The 23,656-nt window shown below is 38.4% G+C and overlaps 1 protein-coding gene across 3 annotated transcripts in view; it reads left to right on the top strand.

Moving 5' to 3' along the window:
* The window catches only part of JAKMIP2 (janus kinase and microtubule interacting protein 2), an 82,808-nt gene that overhangs the window by 9,582 nt on the left and 49,570 nt on the right, over positions 1-23,656 (top strand). For 2 of the 3 annotated variants that reach the window (XM_044661669.1, XM_044661667.1), the window contains exons 2-10: positions 1,891-2,100; positions 3,285-3,383; positions 10,127-10,273; positions 11,579-11,719; positions 15,834-15,890; positions 16,823-16,942; positions 19,459-19,587; positions 21,347-21,430; positions 22,141-22,203. In XM_044661669.1, the coding sequence (XP_044517604.1) occupies positions 1,891-2,100; positions 3,285-3,383; positions 10,127-10,273; positions 11,579-11,719; positions 15,834-15,890; positions 16,823-16,942; positions 19,459-19,587; positions 21,347-21,430; positions 22,141-22,203 (1,050 nt within the window). The remainder of the gene's footprint in view (positions 1-1,890; positions 2,101-3,284; positions 3,384-10,126; positions 10,274-11,578; positions 11,720-15,833; positions 15,891-16,822; positions 16,943-19,458; positions 19,588-21,346; positions 21,431-22,140; positions 22,204-23,656) is intronic. The other variant, XM_044661668.1, reaches the window with a different exon arrangement.

Genomic DNA, 23,656 nt, shown 5'->3' with positions numbered 1-23,656 from the left:
TACAAACATGTTTCATTATTATCACTTTGGGGTACAAACCTAGGAGTGGTATAATTAGATCAAAGGGCATGCATTCGTTTAAAGCCCTTTGGGCACAATTCCAAATTACCTTTTAGAATGGTTGGATCAATTCACAACTCCAAATGTGGTTATTTTAAAAGTGGGAGGGGGGCGCAGCTGGGTAGCTCATTGGATTGAGAGCCAGGCCTGGAGATGGGAGGTCCTAGGTTCAAATCTGACCTCAGACATTTCCCAGGTATGTGACCCTGGACAAGTCACTTGACCCCCATTGCCTACCCTTACCACTCTTCTGCCTTGGAGTCAATACACAGCATTGACTCCAAGACAGAAGGTAAGGGTTTAAAAAAAAAGTGGAGAGGGGACTTAGAGGTATCAATTCTTCCTTTTTACTTCATCACAGGGAGGAGAAGGAACTATTCATATAGTTAGATCCCCACAGCTTTACTAAGCTTTAAAATATGACTGATTTACCCTTCTCTCGTCCTTTAAGAAATAGAATGTCAGCTTGTTTGTGAAACCCTTCCTTTAGCAATCTTTGGATAGAAAAATATAAGTTGTGTCAACCAAGTCTTCACTGATTCTTTCCCTGTTGTAGACCAGGTCACCGTAAATATAGACAGATACCTATGTCTAAGAAAGACAAAAAGGCACGTGCTTAGAGGGTAGATTCTTGTTTATAGCATCAACTTAGAAAAACAAAGAATCACTAAAGTAGTTACAAAGAACAAGGCTTTAATCGGGACAAGGGAGACAGAGTTCTTATGGCCACCACACAGAATCATAAACATGTAACATACAGAATCAGACTCTGTGAACATTGTCTCCGGGAAAATGCATCATGAATAGGAATGTCCATCATGGGAATGGGAATTTCCAACAAACTGAAGAACCTGGGGTCATATATATGTTGGAGAATAAAAGAAAGGACTGACTGACTTACATGGAGCCTAGGGAAAGAGGAATTATAGATGAGAAAACAGAGAGGCAGACAGGTGAAGAGATTTATCCGAGGTCATACAGTTGGCAGGACTAGAATTCCAGTCCAGGTTTTATGTTCCCAAATCCAAGAATTCTTTCTATTGAACCACAACTCTCCCCATATGTCATGGAATTATTATAACTGAATGCATCATCCTTTTCCCCATAATACACCCAAAAACAAATAACAATACTTTAAACACAAATTCAAATATCTATATGAACTACTTTTAAGTCCCTCTCCTACACCTAATTAAGATGTACAATTTCTTCCTAAAACAGAACATACAGAGTTAGTGTCAAAAGACTTGAGTTCAAATCCTAGTTTTTCTGCTTACTATGCTTATATTACCCAGGTTAATCATTTTACCTCTCTCTGATCTTCATTTACTTATCAAATGAGATAATCTTTGTAAAGCACTTAGCACAGTGCCTGGTACATAGTAGATGCTTAATAAATGCTTTTTCTTACCTAAGAAATTAAAGAATTGGATTAATAATCTTTTGTATTGTTAAATTCTCTAATCCTATCGTACAAATGATGGATATTAGACATAAATTCTCCACATTATTCAGTGGCAAAAGGACTGATGATCAGGGATAACATGTTTATCTATCATTGCTGCTACCTCATAGATTTTGTGACATGAGAGGGAAACATAATACAGTGGGAAAGACTGGTTTTGGAAGCAACAAGACTTGAGACCCTGTCCCTTGCTTTCTGTGACTCTGTGATTTGCTATCAGTATGGCCTTGTGCAAACCTTCTCCTCTCTCAGCACCTTGATTTCCCCTTCTATAAAATAGGGTTGCACCAGAGAATCCCTAAAGACTTTTTCAAGTCTGTTGCCTTGTGATTCTGTGATCTTAACTCATTTCTCCTTTCATTCAGATGGATGAAATCAAGGCCAAGGACAGGATCATCTTTTCCCTGGAAAAAGAGCTGGAGACCCAGACAGGCTATGTCCAGAAGCTCCAGCTTCAAAAGGAAGCTTTGGATGAACAACTCTTCCTGGTGAAGGAGGCTGAGTGCAACATGAGTAGCCCCAAACGAGAAATTCCAGGAAGAGCTGGAGACGGCTCTGACCATTGTGGCAGCCCTGTAAGTCTGGTCCTGGGGATGTGAACTCTGCTGTCATCTTTTATTTACTCTCTCCATCTTTACAGTTGGCTGATTAGGCTTTTCACCACCTCCCCCAACTCAGTTCACCTCAGAGAAAATCAATCCTCCTTTCCCCTATCAACTGCTAGAATCCAGATAATGGGGGTTTCTAAACTTCCTGCAACAGTCTGGTTGGCATCCCATTAGTGTGCCCCAGAAGACTCACAAATATCTCTTTCTTTCTCCTGTAGCTGTGGTTTTAAGAAACCTACCTGACTCCCAACCTATGATCAGGATCAGATATTGGAGGCAAATGACTTTGCCTCCAGCCAAGACTGGTAATTTTCTCCAGTGAAAGCAGTCAGAATGGAAGTTGGCCAAAAAACTCATAATCTACAAGGGTCAACATTTATCATACATTGCTGATTCCAAAAAGAGCCATTAGTAGATTGAAACCTTTGGAATGGCTGCTTAAAAGCTACCCACAAAATTCCTTCAATGTCCATCATTAGTAGAGAAATTACTTTTAGAACTGCAGTGATGGAAATGAGTATGTATGTTTGTTTTTGTTTTGTTTTGTTTTTTAATATCAAGACCTGCCAAATTATCTTACATTTTTCAGATTATTTAATACCTATAATACACTGAATAATTCAATGCAATTTAAAAAATCTCAGTTTAAGTTTTACTCTAATGCCTCACTGTAGTGTGGAAGCAACCTTGTGTTCTCATTATGGAAATGGAGTACAGGTTCAGGCAGATTTTAACTAAGCTGGAAAAAATCCAAAAGTTCCTAGGAAGTTGTATGTCTGATTTCTGAGGATCAGCCTAGTTAAGGGAAAGGAGTTTCATCCCCAAGTTAGCCCTAGGGTAAGCCAAACCTAAAGATTGTCCAGCAAACTGGAGAGAGGTTGCAATCTGCACCAAAGGGAGGAGTGCCTCATATTTAAATTTTCCTAGTACTTCACCTTTCCTGTGACTCATAGCAGGGAAGAAATTCCCATATGTTGAATTTGGCCCTCATGGGATAGGACAATGCTGGAGAGAGATGAAAAAAGAGCTTTCCTTCTTCCCCCTTGTCCAAGAAAATATATGGTTATCACTCTTCCAACCTGGGAAGAGAGGTCAACAAAGATTAATTTTCCTGACTAATAAAAAGTGTTCTGATTTTGTTTTCTTTACAGGACTTGCGGAGAAACCAGAAGAGAATAGCTGAACTGAACGCCACTATAAGGAAGCTAGAAGATAGAAATACATTACTTGGAGATGAAAGAAATGAGTTGGTTTGTATTGAGTCAGTTTCACCTCTTCTGGGGGTCTCAGGTGCTTCAGGTCAGCTTGAGTAGTAAAATAAGGAGCTATAATTACTTATCTCACTAAAGAGAGTCAGTGTCCCTAGTAGTAGAGCTAAGTGGAGTCAGGAAGACCTGAATTCAGATATAGCCTCAGACACTTCCTAGCTGGGTGGCCCTGGGTAAGCCCCTTCACAAACCCTGTTTGCCTCAGTTTCCTCCACTATAAAATGGAGATAAACACAACACCTATCTTGTAGGGTTGTTGTGAGGATTAAATATTAAATATTGGTAAGTGCTTAGTCCAGTGCCTGGTATGCAGTAGGAGCTAGATAAATGCTTATTCCCCTCTCCTCTTCAAAATCACTAGTAATACAATTTTCTTTTCCCTCCCTTTCCCTTAAATTCTCTAGTGTAGCCTTCCTCCAATGCCTTATCATGTTAGGAATGGTACCCTAGGCTCTCCTAGGCTGTGCCAATGGGAGATAAGCTCTGGAACATGCTACCAGAAAGCAAATTGACAGTCAGTAAAACAGTGGATTTCAAGTCAGTGGACTTGGATTTCAAATCTTACCTCATATGACTACCATCTATGTAACCCTAGACAAGTTCATTAACCACTCTGAGTGTCCATTTCTTAATCAGTAAAATGGAGATAACAGTAGCATCTACCTCACTGAACTCCAGTGATTCTAGAAGAGAGAGTGAGGCTGACAACTTTGGACAACTCTGCCTCATGCGCAAGTCAAGATATCACCCTGTGATGTCATTATTCCTCTTCAGAAACAAAGGACAAGCAATAACAATAATCTCACAGAGTTGTTGTGACAGTCAAAGGAGGTTACATGCATTAATCATTTCTTGAGCATTAAGGTGCTACCCAAATGCTAACTGCCATTTTTAAGCTAAAAAGGTTTCCAGCTTGGGAGGTTACTTTCCTTGTGTTTGAGAATCAGCCTTGCTAAGTTTCTTAGAATCTCTACAAGTCTAGCCACTAAGTAAATAATTTTTTAGTCCAGCAACTTATTTAAACTACTGGAGGAAGCTAGACGGCACAGAAAACAGAGGCTTCGACTTCAAATTAAAAGACCCAAATTCAAATACTGCCTCAGAAACTCTTAAGTTGAGTGACCCTGGGGAGGTCATAGCCTCTCAAGTTCATCAGCTCACTCATTTGTCTTGTGAGAAGTGTACTCAATGGTCTCTAAGATCCCTCCTGGCTATAAAGCTATTATCCTCTGATGTAATAAGATGTGGAATTACTGTGATATGGATGACCAGATAGAATCTCTATGCTGATAAAATCACATATCTTTGAAGTATTCCTTTAAATATCTGGTATCTACACATTTAGTGCTCTGTGTTGATAGTCACATTTGCTCATGCATATCAAATTGTCTTTTTGCAATTTGGGAAGAAGATATATTAATAAATTGAGGGCACTCTAACATGTAAATTGGTAGGAAGCAGACTCATAGAATCTCAACATTGGCCTCAGAATCCATTTAATCCAATCTCTGTCTGAACATGAATCTGTCCCATCTTGCCTCTGCCTCAGTACATCAGGTGAGGAAGATTCCATTACCCCCTGAGGTGAGCTATTCATTTTTGAACAACTCTAATTGTAAGTAATATTCGCCCCCCCCCCACTTCCTCTACATACTCCCTTATGTCAGGTCTAATTCTGTGTCTTAAAACTATTGTTCCTAGTTCTGCCCAGTCTGGAGCCAAGCAGAATAAATCTAAGCACCCTTCTACTTGAAAGTGCCTTAAATACTTATGAATAGCTCTCATACCACCCTAAGTCTTCTATATGACAACATTCCCAGTTCCTTTCATACATCCTCATATGGCATAGTCTTCAAGACTCTCACTTTCCTGGTCCTCCTTCTAGATGTTTCAGTTTTCCTTCATAACATGTGGCATATAGACCTGAAAAGGGTTTTCCAGTGTTTTCATACTAAGTTAGAGTATAGCAAGAACTTTACCCACCTCTTGCCTTCTAGATATTGTGTCTCTCTTGATGCAGTCAAGAATAGTATGAGCCCAATCAGCTGACTAGATGACACAGTGTTTAGAGTGGTAGGCATGAAATCATGAAAACTCATCTTCCTGAGTTCACATCTGGTCTCAGACACTTAAACCTGTTTGCTTCAATTTTCTCACTGTAAAATCAGCTGGAGAAGGAAATGGCAAACCACTTTAGTATCTTTGCCAAGAAAACTCTAAATGTGGTCATGAGGAGTCAGACACAATTGAAATGAGTAAACATCAACAAAATCAGCTACTGTGTCAGAATCTATTGTTATTGAACTTGAAGTTCATGAAAGCATTTTTCCCATAAGCTCTTCTCTAGCCATATGGGGCCCATTTGTACTTATAAAGTTGATTATCTTTTTTTCAATCCAAGTGTAAGATTTTTACATTGATATCTCTTAAATGTATCTCATGGAATTCACCCATTAAAATATTCTTAATTTTTTATCCTTTCCTCCACAAGGGCTCACTCTCCCTTCTAGTTTTGTAATTTTGATATATATATATACCATCTGTGCCAACATGAATAAAAATGTTAAGCATCAGAACCAAGGACAGGTCCCTGGCCTCTGCTTTACCCCCCCATAGCCAATCTAAGTCTTCTAAATTCTACCTCTTCAGTACCTCTGAGTGTCTGTGCCTTTCTTCCTTCTCATACAATCACAACTCCAGTTCAGAATCTACTAATCTCTCCTTGTTTGGGCTACTACAACAGAACCCCCTACCTTAGACCTCTCTCTTTTCTGATTCATCCTTCACATGACTGCCAAAGTGATTTTCCTAGGTCACAGATCTGACTATTGCATTCCTTTTCTCAGTAAACTTCCATGGTTCCTTATCATCTACAGGATGAAGTGTCAACTCCTCTTTTCAGGATAAAGTTTTTGATGACCTATCCCCCAGCCCACCTTTCCAGCCTTATTATATGTCACTCCCTTTCATGTATCCTAGATCCAGCTGAACTACCATCCTGATATTCCTCAGCTTCAACATTCTATCTCCTATATGTACCTTCTGCCATACAGGAGCCTTTGCACAGGATATCCCTATCCTTGGAATACATTCCTTCTTTAGTTCCACCTTTCATTATCCATAGCTTCTGTCAAAACTCAGCTTAAGGCTAAACTCCACATCCTATACAAAGCCTTTCCTGAATCTCTTATACCTCTTCCACCACTTTTTTTATCTTGTATTTGTTTTATGTGTTTTTTTTTGGATAAACTTATATAGCAAGATTAATTGAGGTCAACCACATTACCTTGTATGCCATACCTTAGCCTACAACGACCCATTGTTATATTTCATTTTTATTAGCTTGAGCTCTAATGTAACCTAGGGGTATAACTGAATAGTTTCTTATTAGTTAATAAAATTGCAACCTCTTTCTCATTAATTAATCAATTGGCTAAAACCCCCACCATAGGCCATTAATTGTTATTTATTGAATAAACTGGAGAAATTTCTTTTCTAAATAGTAGTTACTCATATTTATTTATAATAAAAATCAGTGACAAATAACTAATATTTTGGCTTTGAGAAAGTTCATAATAGATGATCCCTCTTTATTTCTAAAAACATTAATTTTGCAAATTGCATATACTAATGTCTCAACAAGTTTCTTCACATTTTTCATAAGCCAAATTGATATTTGTAGGAAATAAACTAAGCAAGTCTTTTTTTTTGTCCTTACATCAGTCATTCCAATAAAGTTTTTCCCGTATACACTATACTTCACCACCTTTCCAGATTCTTCGTAGAATTCTTTATAATGGGTTTTTATGAATATAACAGCTAAGAGAACTTGACAAAGAAGAAAATTTTCCCACTTTCTTCCTCCCCATCTCTTCCACAGTTTCCTCATAGATCCTCATAGATCCAAGATAAAATGTATATAATCTGCCATACTCCATAAGAAGAAGTATCTCATGTTGTGGTTGGGTCATTTTTCAGTTGTGTCGAGTTTTTCTCAAACCCATTTGAGTTTTCTTGGCAATGGTTTGCCATTTCCTTCTACAGCTCATTTTACAGATGAGGAAACTGAGGAAAACAGGGTTAAATGACTTACCCAGGGTCATACAGCTAGTATGTGTCTGACACCAAATTAGAACTCAGGAAGATGAGTCTTGTGATTCCAGGCTTGGGCATTCTATCTATTGTGCCACCTAGCTGCCCTCATATCAAGACCTTTTACAACTTGAAACTGCCAACATATACTGTCTTTATGAAACATTAGGTTTGGCTCTTAAAGATGCAGGTACAGAGGGCATCTAGGTGGCTCAATGGATTGAGAGTCAGGTGTAGGGACAGATTCCTGAGCTCAAATCTGACATCAGACATTTCCTACCTGTGTGACCCTGAGGAAGTCACTTAGCCCCCATCGCCTAGCCCTCACCATTCTTCTGCCTTAGAACCAATACATATATTGATTCTAAGGTGGAAGGTAAGGGTTTAAAAAAAAAGATGCCATTACAGTGCCTATAGTCTCTGTGACGAGCAGAAGTGGCATCAGCCAGTCAATAAACATTTATTAAATGCTTGCTATAATACGAAAAGATTTTAAATAATATAGCCCCTGCTTTCAAGGAGCTCACAGTCTTAAAAGTGGAGACAGCATATAAAAATCGTACATGTTAGATATATACAGTATAAATGGCAGGCCATCTCAGAGGGAAGATATTAGCAATGAGAGGGGAAAGTGGGGAAACCAGGGGAAGATTCCTGCAGAAGAAAGGATTTGAACTGAGGCTTGAATGAAGACAGGGAAGACAGTAGGTAGAGGTGTGGAGAGGGAACATTTCAAGCATGGGGGATAGTCATTGAAAGGCATGTTGTGTCAAGGGATGTTGTGCCATGTGTAAACAATAGCAGGTAGGCCAGTGGACCATACAGCATATGGAGAAGAGCAAAATGTCAGAAGACTGGAAAGGTAATAATGGCGCAGATTGTAAAAGGTTACGAGAACCAGAGGATTTTAGAGTTGATCCTAGGACACTTGGGAGCCACTGGAGTTCATTAGGTAGGAAAGTAATGTGATCAGGCTTAACTTTTAGGGCAATCACTGGCAGCTGAGTAGAAGATATTTTAGAGAGGAAAAATTCAAGGTGAGGCAGCAAGACCAACTATAAGGCTATTGTAAAAGTCCAGACATGAAGGGAGAAGGGTCTACACCAAGAGAGTGGCTGTGTGAATGAAGAGAAGGGAATATATACTAATGATGTTCTTAGGTAGAGATAACAAGACTCAGCAATAGATTGGAAGTAAGGGTGAGAGAGAGCCAAGGATGACATTGAGGTAGCCTAGGTAATGGAGAGGATATTGATGCCTCCAATAATAGAATGTAAGTTTCTTGATGTCAGGAATGAGTTCATTTTTTGTCACTGTGCTCAACACTAGCACATCCTAGCACATAGTAGGCACTTAAGAAAGTCTTATTGATTGACTAATTGATGGTACCTATAAGAACAATATACATATACCAAGCAGAGATCAAAGTCATATATAAGAAACTGCCAATTTGTTTTATAGAACTTAGGACCTTTAGTCTAAAGAAAAGAAGACTAATAGTAATTATAATTGCTTATCTTCAAATATTTAAGGGTCATCATCATCATCATCATCATCAACAAATAGATTTGTTCTATTTAACCCTAAAGGCCAGGACTAGGAGCAGTGGTTTTGAGCTGAACATAATTAGATTTATGCTTAATATAAGGAAAAGTTTCCTAACTATTAGAGCTATCCAAATCTAACTAAGATAGTGAGTTCTCCATCACTGGAAGTCTTGAAGAAGAAATTGAATGGGCTCCTTTCAAGAATGTCAGAAAAGTTTCCTATTCAGGTATTGGATTGAACCTTACAACAGTTCCTTACAACAACTGATTCTGTGAGAGTGTGTGTGTGTGTGTGTGTGTGTGTGTGTGTGTGTGTGTGAGAGAGAGAGAGAGAGAGAGAGAGAGACAGAGAGAGACAGAGAGAGACAACAGAGAGAGACAGAGACAGAGAGACAGAGACAGAGACAGAGACAGAGACAGAGACAGAGACAGAGATAGACAGATAAAGTGACAGACAGACAGAGACAGGAGACAAAAAGACAGGCTGAGAAACAGACAAAGACAGAGATAGAAAAGAGACAGAGACAGAGAAACAGAAATAGAGAGACGAAGGCAGAGGCAAAGACAGACTGACAGAGATAAAGACAGGCAAAAAGAAGAGAGACTCAGTCAGAGACAGAGACAGACAGAGATGGAGAAGAGAGAAACGGAGAAACGGAGAAAGACAGAGAGGCAGAAACAAAAAGGCAGAGGAGATTGAGGCAGGGACAAACAAAAACAGAGAGTGAGAGAAATAAGTACAGTGTGCTTGTGGAGTGGGGAAATTGCATGTGAATGTGTTTGAGTGAATGAATGAAAGGTGGGGAGGAATGAGAACAGATTTTGTTTAGGAGATCTTAGACCTCCTTTGAAGAATCCATAAGGCTTGAATGGAGGGAAGAAGAGAGAAAGGGTCGTGCCAGGTGGGAGAAATAACATGAGCAAAGGTTTGGTGATGAGACTAAACATAATGTTTTTGAAGGACAATGAAACTAGTGAGCCCAGAGATTGTTTATATGTTTGTTTTATTTTGTTTTTTTTACTTTTGGGGGGTGGGGGTGGTGAGGATGTAGTTGAAAGAATCATCTTGCTTATTTCTTTTCACAGTTAAAACGTGTACGAGAAACTGAAAAACAATGTAAGCCTCTCCTGGAAAGGAACAAGTGCCTCACCAAGAGAAATGACGAGCTGATGCTGTCCCTTCAGCGGATGGAGGAAAAGCTGAAAGCTGTCACCAAGGAGAATTCTGAAATGGTTTGTACCATCAGAAGTGCAAAACAGCACTTTTTCTTGGAATAATGCAGAAGGAAGGAAGTGAATCTAAGCTTCAGAAAACCAAGGCTCCAGTTTTAGCTCTGAAGTTTACTCAGCTTATGACACTCCCTTTCCCTGAGTCTCAGTTTCCACATCTGAAAAATGAGAGTAACAATACCTGCACAATTTACTTCTCAGAGCTGTTGGGAGGAAGGGAAAGTGATTTATAACACACAATGTGGTAATCATCCACAGTCATAATAGGCGTAGTTATAGTAAACAGTAGTAATGTTATTTCATAAAGTTAACTCATTAGCTGAAACAGAAAAATGAGCTAATTTCTTTAAGTCTGATTTCCTCTACAGCCAGGTCCCAAAGAGATGAGTGCAAACAATGAATCTGTTGAAGTGTTTACATGTATCTGAGTTTGCATTATTTGAATTTATAATTATGTAAAATATGGTTCTTGGTTTCAGCCCCATGGAAATATGTGGTTTAGATTTGAATAATGCAGCTATTTCAGGAAATTCATTGTTTGCACTAATCAGGACCTAGCTGAAATATAAAGTAGCCTCAGAGATCACTCACTTCCATACTGTGATCTGTCTATATGTTTAGAACTGTAAGAATGCTTCCAGGAAACTCAGAGCATCTCCCTGGGAGTCTTGGGCAAACACCAAACCAAGCAGAGTTTCCTTGAGCAAGGTTTTAGCCCAGCTACTTAGCCAGCTATGTACAGGGATTTCTTTCTAGGAATTATGTTGCCATGGAATTGATAGGTGTAATATCCCCCTGAGCCCCATGCTATAATAATATGAAGATGGAATATGCCTGGATGCCATTACATGCAATTCTGTATAAACTGGCCATATGACTCAGTTCATGGTAGAACCCAAGACATAAAAAAACTACATAAATAACCACAAATGCACTGGTTTGCATTTTCTACAGTAGATGAAATGTAGTTAGGAGGGTATTAGGATCTATCTCTAAGCCTAGGGGAATCTAGCTTCTCCATGCATTTTCTGTGCTTTTCAAAAGTCTCATATTTCATTGATGATGAAATGCTCCTTCCTCCTTTCAGGAGAGGTAGGAGACTGTAGGGGTGAAATATGGCATTAGACCATATCATTTTGTTAGTTTGTTTTGCCTAAATGTTTTTCCTTATTAGAATGGAAGGTTTGTTGGACAGATGGGGGAGGATGTCGTCTATGAAGAAATAACCTTGGCATAAGAACAAAAGGCAAAAAAATATTTTTAATTGTCTCCTTGTCTACCTCATTTGTGTTATGAATTTTAACTTAGAGAGATAAAATGTCATCACATCCTCCCTTGAAGAAGTTAAAGTCTCTGAATGACCTTGACCAAGCTAATGAAGAGCAGGAAACAGAATTTTTAAAACTACAAGTCATTGAGCAGCAAAACATCATTGATGAATTAACTAGGGTAAGTCATAATTATACCTTATCTATTATTAGCGGGTAGGTCACAGAGATCAACATTGATGGTAAGATCAACTCAAGAGTCACCTCTTATGAGGCCTTCCTCTTCTTCCATCAAACTATTTTAAGATATTTTTGCCTTACTAATCTCTGCCTTTATTGTTTTCTTCCAAAAGAATGAAAACTCTCTGAGGACAGGAACTTATTATTCGTTTTTAACTTTGTATCCCCAACATCTATATAGCACCTGGACCTTCATCAGTGTTTATTTGATTGGAAACAAAGTTGTCCTCAAGATTAACCTGGTATCTTGGCACAAAGACTGGTGGGCACAAATTGGCTTAGTAAGCATTAAGATGGCATAAAATTGGGTACAAACCTGTCATGGAGTACCCTCTAGTCACAAGACTCTTTCTGTCACTCAAACAAAAAATATTTATTAAATACCTGCTTTGAGGCAACTCCAGTAATACTAAAAGCACCAGACTTGGGAATCTGGGGTCCAGGGTTCGAAACTTGGTTCTTATACTTTCTCCTGCAAGTCTAGACATCACACCATGATATCACTGGCCTTCTTTGAAAACGAAGGATGAATAATAACAACTTCTTAGCAGCATGGTCAAGGGCAAGTCACTGAAGCTTTCTTTGCCTTAGTTCCTCCTCTCTCACTTGGAGATAAAAAAGATTTGTACTACCTAACACAACATGATTATCATGAGCACTATGCAAATGAAAATTGCTATTATGTTGTGAACAAGGAAGCCATACGAGTTTAAAAGAACTCTGGAGATTTATCTAGTCTAGTTCTATCATTGGAACAGAAAACCAGAAAAGCTAAATAGCTTATCAAAAGTCACTTAGGAAAGTAGAAGATACACTTCATGGACTTATAATATTCTTAGAGTAATTACATAAGGCCTTAGTGAAACCTAGAACATGCTCAAAGAAATTAATTTCAAAAATATATTAGCATACTGTGTCCCATATTTGCAATATGCTATCATTTGGGTTGGATTAAGCAGTTATTATTGTACCCATTTTAAAATGAAGAATAACTAAAGTTCAGAGAGCATAACAGAATCATTAACTCAGTGTGTGATCATTGGTTTTTGGGTTGGAAAATCTCTGTGTTAGATACCTCTTGGGGGCAGTTTTGGATGGAAGTATTATTAATGCTGTATTAATTAGAAATTTTGTACCTTTAGACCCCATCTCCCAGAAGTTTTTCCCTGTTCCAAAATTCCTTTTCCCTTTTCATTTATATGTGTCCTTACATTATTTGTTTATAAGTTTTGTGAGCTGCTCCCTCTCTCTCTCTTCCACATGAGTGGCTTGGGTGAGCTCCCTCTTGACTCTTAGTTTCCCTTTTTGCTTCAAGTTAAATTTAATAAATCTTATTAAATGTAATAGTTGGAGTATTTTTGGATATTAATTTTTTTAATATACAATGCAGACCTCTCACTGACCCCAGTGGTAGCCCTGGGCATTATAATTAGTAACAGATCTGATAGCAGAGTGGTTCTACTCATAGATTCTAATTCTATCATGTTTCTCATTGTACCATCATCTTGCCTGCATTCAACCAACTGTAGAATAGCTAGTGGGATACTGGATACCTTAACGTCTGGTGCTATTTCCTTTTGGCCTTTGCATCTTCAGCACCTAGCAGAATGTATTTGATTTGATTAAAGTTTGTTAAATGGAAAAGAATTGACTCAGTTGCAATGATAGATTTACTTTAAAACTAAGAAACCTTTTGAGATCTGGAGGACATCTTTGTTCTTTAGGAGAGTCCAAATGAACAAGCAGTACCATACAGGGCTAGAAGTTAACAAAATTTCACTGCTACTTATAAGGGGAGGAGGAGAACAGAAACCAATAGAAACAGTCTTGGTATGTGGCCTCCATTGCTTGCAGTGCACTGGGAGGAGGAGTGATGGCTTCAAATATTCACTGCACAATGGGATCTATAGTCCAGTAGGAAGAACAAGAGCCCTTCAGGGCCAAAGTTCATATAAAGTGGTAGACAAAAAATCTACTTATTGGAAACTGCCCAAACATATATAGAGGATGATAGTAGTATTATAGTCGAGAACAATGAAATGAGGATATTTTCCAAATTTCCAAAGGAGTAAAGAATTAGGGGCAGGGATACAGAGAAATTAATTTCATCTCTTCCAATGATCAAGGAGGAGGGGGTGGTTCTGGAGACTGCATAGTCTCTGGATCAAACATTAATCCTAAGAAGATTGGGACCATTATTATTTTGTGAAATTATTTTCATTAGCTCACATCCTTGATGATGAAGTGACTTAAGTTATAAGCTAAGTTGTTATAAATAGTAAATCAAATCTTATGAGATTTTCTCCCACCTCACTCTGGAATGACTGGAATACTCAACAATATATCCCAACTTTGACTTGGCACAGAGCAGATGGCCCAGGAGGACATGAAAATGCCCTGAGTCATAATAGGTTTTACAAGAGAAATTTTACAAATAGCAACTGAAGCTCACTGGGGTTGTAGTGACTGTTCTATAACCATGAGACCATCCTTAGGCTCAATTGTAGGCAGAGAAGGGTCCAAGATTTCTTTAGACATGTTGATATATCCACTTGATCAATTTACTCAGAACTTGTGCCAGCTCATGCAAAATCAAGCTGATTATGATCTTCCCTGCAAATTCCTTAAATGTTTCAAGGATGCTTTAGGAAGATCCAGATCACTTGGGGGTCACATAGACCCTTTTTCACACTCTGAATTGCTCTAGGCTAGCATGAGTCCAAGTTGAGGATCTAGAAAGGGGAGCCAAACCCGAGTATGTGAGTGCACACAATAGCAAAAATGCTTCCACAAAACACAAATCTATCTGTCATTAATAAGCCTGCTATGAAATACCCTTGATGTTCTGTCATACTACAATTACCTTGAACAGAAGGTATGCAAAATAAAAATGAGGTGTATGGACTGTTCTAAGCTGTCCAGATGTTTTCTCAGAACTCAAAAAAGACATAAAATGAAATAATGGGGATGGCATAGCACAAAGGGGTCAGATAAAGGATAAAATGAAGGGGAGATGAAAGAAATAACTTCAGGAATGAGTGTTCTTAGAGAGCCTTCACCTGCTTCCTGTAACTACTATCATAACAAATTCACAGAATTTAAGAGGTGGAAGGGTATTAGAACATAAAATTAGAGCTGAAAGAAGACTACGGACATAAAATATCAGAGCCAGGACAGATTTTAGAGGAAGAAAAAACAAAACAAAACAAAACAAAACAAAACAAAGCAAAGCAAAACAAAACAAAAGAAAACAAAAAACATAGACTGTTAATCCTGGGAGGGCCTTTAAAAATATAGAATGCCAAAGCTAAAAAAGACCTTAGACTATAAGCATATTAAATGTCAGAGCTTCAAGTGATCTAAACACAGAGAATATTAGCCTAGATGTCAAGACCTTGGAGATCATTTAAATTCAACCTAATCATTTCACAAATGAAACAACTGAGGGCCAGTGAGGCAAAGAGAAATCCAAAGTCATGAAATGGATTCATATACAGAACCACTGTTTAAAGGAAGAAACCTATCTCTGCCACCAGAATATTTCTTTCTTTTTTAAAAGTTCATTTATTTAATTAATTAATTTTGAATTTTTTTGGTGCCATAGTTAACATGAATCATGTTCTTTCCCTCCCCCTCCTCTCATAATGAGCAGTTCCACTGGGTTTTACATGTGTCATTGATCAAAACCTATTTCCTTATTATTAGTATTTGCACCAGGGTGATCATTTAGAGTCTACAACCCCAATCATATCCCCATCAACCTATGTGATCAAGCAGTTGTTTTTCTTCTGTGTTTCTACTCCCACAGTTCTTTCTCTGGATGTGGATAACATTCTTTCTCATAAGTCCCTCAGATATTTCTTTGAAATGAACCTGAAATTTCATCAGGGTTGAATAGTGTTCTTAGGAATCAAATGGCTGCAAATATTTTGGGGAGGAAATGTAGAGAAAGGCTTTTAACCTGTTACAAAGAATAATAATGCTGTCTTCATGATACAACAACATGACAATCTATACCAAATTGTTCTGACAAACTCTTTATTCCTATTTTCCAGGACCGGGAAAAGCTTATTCGTCGCAGAAAACATAAAAGAAGTTCCAAGCCAATTAAGGTAAAAAATGAAAACTAGGTTATTATGTGTTTGGCACATATTACTATGGAAGTAGGCTTGCTAGGGAATTGTCCTGCAAAGATATGATGAGTCAGATGTTGTCAAACTGAACTATAACACTGCTTTAGGGGAGGAGGGAAGAGGAGGTAAGCTCTCTCCTTAATTACTCTCATAAATGAAATAATGTATGCTTTCATTAGTCTATTTGCTTTCATTCATATTCATTCTGTCTTCTCAATTTTGAGGGGCAACTTGGTTCAATAAGCAAGTTGTGCCATAAATTGAAGAGGCAATCTGAGATTAAAGTATTAGCCATTTATCAGTCTTGTATAAATCACTTTCTCTCCCTATGTCTTAGTTTCCTCAATTTTAAAAACAAGGGAAACAAACTAGCACGTCTTTAAGATGCCTCCTAGTTATAAAATCTCATAATTGTGGTTTTTTACTAAGAAATCACAGGAGACCTTCTTAGGTGTGCAAGAAGCCTATAGCTATTTTCATATATTACTTAACTACTCTTAAGTCTCCAGAATTCAGAGGTTTGCCAAATCTAGATTTCCTTAACTTTCCATTGATTGTCTGGGTTCTCGGAGTCCTTGGACTGACATCACTAGAGCACAAACCACTAATCTTTGAACCTTATTGAGCTGTCCACAGTGAGTCCACCAGTGTTTCTATAAGATAAATAGCCCAAAGCCAATAGTTCTCTTTGGGGCATATTAGGAGGATAAACTATGTTCCAGTTCTGTCCTCACATCCATATTCTACTAAGAGAGATCTAGATATTAACAATGACTTTTTCATACTTGCTACACTCATTTATTCATGTCAACATTCATTATTTGAAGTAATAATAATAATAAAACATTTCCATATTCAAACTGATACTTCCCAAATCATGTAGACAAATAGCTATTTTTTTCCTCCTTTAGAGGCCTATTTTGGACCCATTTATTGGATATGATGATGACTCCATGGATTCAGAGACATCATCTATGGCCTCCTTTAGGACAGACAGAACACCAGCCACTCCAGATGATGACTTAGATGAGGTAAGCCTTCTTTCTGCTATGTCATTTTGGGAGATTGTCACCATCAAGACCTTCTCCTCTCCAAAATAAAATTCTACTTTTTATCTATGATAGCTTCTTTGCAGTCAATGCTCATTAACATACATGTAGGATAAATGTTTAAGGACACTACTGAGTTTCTAACTTCTTGCTAACCCCTTACAAAGTCTCTTCTGGGAGCAGAATCAAAGCTTTATCTTCTTGATTTCAACTCAGCCATCTGAAAACTTTTCTTTTATAAGAAAACAGTTACCTCCCATACCCCTCATTCAAAGATGTAAGCCTGAGAACCATTTATAAAGAAGGGCACGTGAAGGCCAGGCTAATGGGGATCTCTTTGAAAATAGATACTGTCTATTCCTGGCATATAATGGGCAACAGAAAGGAGATGGTTAAAGGAATAAGATGAAGAAAATGGATAGAGATCTTGTTTTTTATTTTTGTTTTTCAAGCTGAATCTTTACAGAGTGGCCTATTTCTTTTACGCTAAGCATTATGAACTAGCCTCTTCTAAAATCTTTCTGTGATGCCCATTGTGGTATGGAGATGCTGCTGATTCCTCAAAAGCAAGTTCTAAATCCTAGTAGGTCCTACCAATGAGGAAAGGCTTTGAGTACAGACCTTCCAATGAACTTTATGATTGTTGTTTAAGGCCCAGCTTAGCTAACTTTGAAGTGCATCATTATTACCAGGTGGTTGACATCTGGATAACCATTCGTTTTAGCCAAACAAATCATAATGATTATGTTCTAAAGTATATTGCCTTGGGATATCCATAAAGATAAAATATCTATAAACATTTTCTTTATCGGGACAGAAAGTAAAAATGGGGCTACTGAAAACATCTAATGCACCTACTATCCATTCTAACAGGCTACAAATATTCCATTGGGTGAAAATTTACATCATGTCATCAGTGTGGGTATAGCCGCCACCAGCGCTGATAGTATCTCCATTCAGAAGTCACTGTGAACAACAACAAAAAAATTAACCATATGATCATTAAGAAGTATTTTTTGGATTGAATTGAAGTGAATCTAATTGCATGGGTCTCAAGTGACAGATTCATATTTGAAATCTTTCTCGGTTTTTTGCAATTGACAATACCAGTGAAATCAGAAGACTGTTGTTTTGTTTGTTTTTAATGTGAATTAAGGAGGACAAAATATTTCTGAAGGCCCTGAGTTCAAGTCCCCTATCTGACCCATACTGGCTATAGGATCTTGAACAAGTCACTGAACCTCTTGAGGCTCTAAAAAACTCTTTAAAGGTACAAATTTCAAAGAAGGGTTTAGTCTTCTCTTACTTTATTTCCCAACATAAGCAGTTCCCCCAATTCTCTTTGATTTATTCTATCTACTTATTTCATTGACTAATTATCTAAGTGGGTGAGGGCATAATTTTTGACTCCATTTCCTTTAATCTATCAAGTATTTATGAAGCAACTAATGTAAGAAATAAAAATATCTGGGCCAGAATTCTGAGCTGAAAAAATTTCTCTCAATTCTATATGCCCACAAATAAAGCTGGATTTTTCAGTTCAGGATTCTGGCCCAGATATTTTTACTTCTTACACTACTGTGCCAGGCCATATAGATGGTAGAAGTGAAAAAATGAGAGTCAGGTGGACTTGAGTTCAAATTTGACCTCAGACACTTCCTAGCTCTGTGATCTTGGGCAAATCCATTAATCCCAATCACCTAGCCCTTGCTACTCTTATGCCTTAGAAATGATACTTAGTATTGATTCTAAAACAGAAGGTAAAGTTTGTTTTTTAAGAGTTTTCTAGAGCATCAAGAGGTTGAATAACTTATTCAAGATCCCATAGCCAGTATGGGTCAGACATAGGACTTGAACCCAGGTCTTCATGACTTCAAGTTCAGCTGTCAGTCCACTACTGCACTGCCTGTCTATCTGTCTGTCCTGCCCTTTCTCTCTTTCTTAAAAAAAAAAAAAAACAACAAAGTATCAATTCTAGTATCAATTCTAAGACAGAAGAGTAGCAATGTGGGTAATTTGGGTTAAACAATTTGCCTAAAGGTCACACATCTAGGAAGTACCTGAGGCCTAATTTGAACCCAGGTCCTCCCTTCTCCAAGTCTGGTACTCTATCCACTGTGCTACTTAGCTGCCCCTACTCTATTCTCTTAATTTATACATAAGGAAGCCCTACCTTTTAGAATTGATAAAGTCTACAATGGAATCAAATTATAGTATGTTGGGACAATAAAAATCAACAAATGATCAAACGTTCCTTTTCAAAAAAACAAACAAACAAACAAACAAACAAACAAACAAAAAAAGCCAAGAGGCCAAATCTTACAGTTTTTTAAAACCTAGTCAAGACATTATGTCTATGCACATGAGGTGTTCTGTGGAGTTAAACTTTTTTTTTTAACTGCTGCAGTGCCCCTTCTGCCACCCCTCTCTACCCACAACTGACCAAACTGTGTGCTACATCACCAATTAATCCATTTATTTCTTTGTTCATCTCAAAGAGTTTAGCAGCAGAAGAATCTGAGCTTCGGTTTCGCCAGTTAACGAAAGAATACCAGGCTCTCCAGAGAGCATATGCCCTTCTGCAGGAGCAGACTGGAGGCATCATAGATGCTGAAAGAGAAGCCAAGGTTAGTGTTGCTTGGAGAGAGGGCTTTTAGCTGGCTCAGGCCAGGAGCAGCAACAATCACTGATAGGCAACCACAGGAACAAGGGTTTTGTGAGTGTGTATATGTGTGTGTGTGTGTGTGTGTGTGTGTGTGTGTGCATGTGTGTGTGCGTGTGTGTGTGTGTGTGTGTATGTATTACAGAGAGAGAAAGAGAGCGTATGTGTGAGAGAAAAAGAGAGTGAGAGGGAAAGAGTGTGTGTGTGTGTATGTTTGAGAATATGTGTGTTAGAGAGAATGGGTGTGTGTTTTAGAGTGTGTGTGTGTTAGAGAGAAAGTGTTCATGTGTGTTAGAGGGGGAGAGAGAGTGTGCATTAGAGGGTGTGTTAAAAAAGAGTGTGTGAGAGAGAAAGAGAGAGTGTGTGGGGAGATGTTTGTGAGAGAGCGAGAGAGAGCGAGAGCGAGAGAGAGAGAGAGAGAGAGAGAAAGAGAGAGAGAGAGAGAAGGAGGGAGGGAGGAGAGTCAAAAGAGGCTTTATTCCTTTCAAGAAACATTTTTTTAATCTTACTTTGATGGAAAATGTATATTCTCATAAATATACAAAGTTGAATTTTTGATTCTGCCTTTTCTTGGTTCCAGTTAGGGATACAAAAACTTTTAGCCACTTGAAAGTAAATGTTTCATTAACTCTTTTCCTTAGCCAACCTTCAGTTACTTTACAAATAACAGAGGAGCCCAGTCAGATCTTTTGTAACCATAGTGGTTTAAGCAATATTACAACAGATCGCATGTTATTTATCCTACTAATATACATGTTTCTGCAGTTATATTTGGCTAGAGTACACGTAGTAATTTTATCAGTCTTCTAAGTGTATTTTAAGCATTCAGAGGTCAGTGTCAATTCCAACCCCCTAATACTCTTTTCAACATTCCCATCCTGTAAATGTGAGAGAAGGGAAGGGAAGGGAGGGAAACAAACATCTATTAAGTGTCTGCTCTTACCAGGGTCTGTACTAAGTGCTTTACAAATATCATCTCAGTTAATCTTCACAACATCCTGTAAGGTAGGCATTATTATTATTCCCATTTTAAAGCTGAGGAAACCAAGACAGACAGGTTAAACGATTTCCTCAACATTACGTAGCTAACAAGTGTCTGAGGCCAAAAGAATTCTAGTGATAGAGAGTTCACTACTTTTAAAAGCAGCCTATCATACATCCAATTGGCTCAGGTTATTAGTAAATTTTTTCCCTTTATTGATCCCAAATCTACCTTTCTGGAGTTCTGCCTTCTGGGGACAAGCAGAACCATTCTGATATCTTATATACATGGTAGCCCTATAGATAAGATTAAGTAAAGATATTATTTATGTTCTGCCAAGACAGCCTTAGTGGCTCAGGGGATTAAGAGCCATGTCTGGAGATGGGAGATCCTGGGTTCAAATCTGACCTCAGATACTTCCTACCTGTGTGAGCGTGCACGAGTCTTTTAATTCCCATTACCTAGTGCTTCACATTCTTCTGCCTTGGAACCAATACTTAATATTGATTCTAAGATGGAAGGTAAGGGTTTAAAAGAAAAAGAACAAAACTTTTCAAGCATATGACATGGAGAAAATGGTAGTTTAATAAAATTATTCTTTTATTTATTCACTTATTATCAGCAAGTTTAGTTGCTGCTGCACCTGGTTTGGTCTGTTGAGTTTTAAAAGCAAGGGAATATGGGAAACTTGTGACTGGCTATACATTTTGTTTATTAAGTTCTGTAGTTTTGATTCCTCTAGGCCCAGGAGCAGCTTCAAGCAGAAGTGCTCAGGTATAAAGCCAAAATTGAAGACCTGGAGGCAACCTTGGCTCAGAAGGGACAGGTAAGTAACAGGTTATTTGAACTTCTATTTTCTTTGATCTCAAACTATTCCATCTAATTTTCTTCTGGTCAGATCACTGATTTACACATGATTTCCCACACCCAATCAAAAGCTACTTGGCTGAAAACCCAATGCCCTTCCTTAAATTGTATTGGACTGCTGAACTCCCCCTGAACACACAGTGTGAACACACACCCCAACAGATGATGACCAAGGCAGAATCCTGACAGACACACTAGCATTGCAGTGACCTGCTAAGAAGCTAGGCAAAGGACCCTCCATTGTGCTCCTTAAGGACCTGCTGCATCTTTGGCTTTGCATTGCAATGTTTTCCATTCCCATGTCCTTAGCCTGTACACATCTGTCCTGGTGGAATGAACCCTTTTCACGTCTTTCCTCTGTGATCACCTCTGAGTCCCCCAAAGGCTGATCCTGGATTCTACAAACTACTTTTTTAAAAAAAAAAAAAAGCACTAGTGGGGACTGCTGGAAGGGGTCTTAGGTTTTCCTAGCAAGCCGAGCCCCAATTTCTTCATTATGTGACTGGATGGGGGACGGGGGATGTCAGCCAGTCTCTGGCTTTGGCAGGCAAGGGATCCAAAGGAGAAAAGATAGCTGGCTAAGGGGCCTGCTCACGTAGGGGTTTGGCTTCACTGATCTTCAGGGCTGCTCTTTGAAATGCTGACTGCACACTATTCTTTGTCAAACAGGATTCACACTGGGTAGAAGATAAACAACTTTTCATTAAGAGAAACCAGGAGCTTTTAGAAAAGGTATGTGGGGTGCACCTTCCTAGAGGGGGCAGACAAGGAGTTATGAGGGATCCAGGAGCAGCGGAGGGTTTTCTCAGGAGTGGCACAGGGGGCCTTGGGGAAGCGGGAGGCTGTACCAGTGCTAGTCTACTGGCTACTTACCCATCCTCATCCCCTTCACCATCATTATCCTCATCCTCATTGTCATCATCATCATTAATTAAATACCATTGTGTGCATGGCTCTCTGCTGGGCATGGTGTGGATTACTTTAGAAGAGATGTGATTCCCAAACATTATGACTTTGATTGCTGCATATGTGTATATATGTTGTATGTAGAAAGAGAGACAGACAGAGACAGACAGACAGAGAGAAAGAAAGAGATTGAAAAGGAGAGAAAGAGAGAAACATAGACAGAGATGCAAAGAGAGACAGAAAGAAAAAGAGTTCTCTGCAAACTTTTCAGCATTCTATGAATGCAAGTCTGATTATTCTACAATTGTTTGTATTCAAAAGTGATTCCCTGCTAATAGTGATGACCCCTATGAGCATTGGTTTATGCAAAAAGAGACCTGATTATAAGATCAATACCTATGACAATGGGAAAACTGAGCTCTGATTATAATCCTCTATTGTCCAAGTCTATCTCTGTTTATAATCACAAACAGAGGACATCATTTAAGGGGCCAACAGGAAGAAGAGGGGAGAATCACTGGGTGTAGAACCAGCAAGCCTAGTTTTTAATATTGACTCTGCTACTTATGATGAGGTACTGCATCACTCTGGTTCCCAGAGTCTTCATGTGTGCAAAGGAGTGGGATATATTAATTAAAACTAAGATCTTCTCTCTCTAAAATTCTGTGATCCTATGATGTCTCAATTCAATTCAAGAAAATTATTTTCCAATATTTTAAGAAGTTGAGGAGGATTGAAGTAAAGCTAGGTCCTAGTTCCTGCCTTCTTGGAGCCTAGATGGACTAGTGGAGCCTAGTGGAATGGACAAAAAGAGATGCCTATTTTTTTTAAGTGGGCCTTGCTGGACTTTGTAGTTTATAATCTTAGAAAGTTTCCCCAAGCAGTAAAAAAGCTAAGTCACTTACCCAGGGTAACAGAGTCCAGATATGTCAGAGACCCTTTTTAAAACCAAATTTCACTGACTGCAAAGGTCAGCTCTCTGTCTACTATTCCATATTTCTATAAAATATGAAGTAAAATATCAAGTGATTCCTGTGACCCATGAACTCATGATTGTTTTACCCTGTGAACATGATCTGGTCATTATATAGATACAAACAAAGTAATACATGAGGTCTGAGAGGAAAACAAAATAACAACGTTATGTAACCTGGAGAAGAAAAAGGATTGATCTATTTCCATAAAGATTTTCAGCTGTTTACTGATTGGAACACTACGCTAGGTGCTAAAACTCTACCCCTCTTGGAACCTACAGTCTAAGAGGAGGAAGAAACACATA

The sequence above is a fragment of the Gracilinanus agilis genome, chromosome 2 (assembly GCF_016433145.1).
Source record: "Gracilinanus agilis isolate LMUSP501 chromosome 2, AgileGrace, whole genome shotgun sequence".
NCBI classification, from domain to species: Eukaryota; Metazoa; Chordata; class Mammalia; order Didelphimorphia; family Didelphidae; genus Gracilinanus; species Gracilinanus agilis.
The sequence above is the reverse complement of the archived record's forward strand: the minus strand, read 5'-3'. Positions and strand labels throughout refer to the sequence as shown.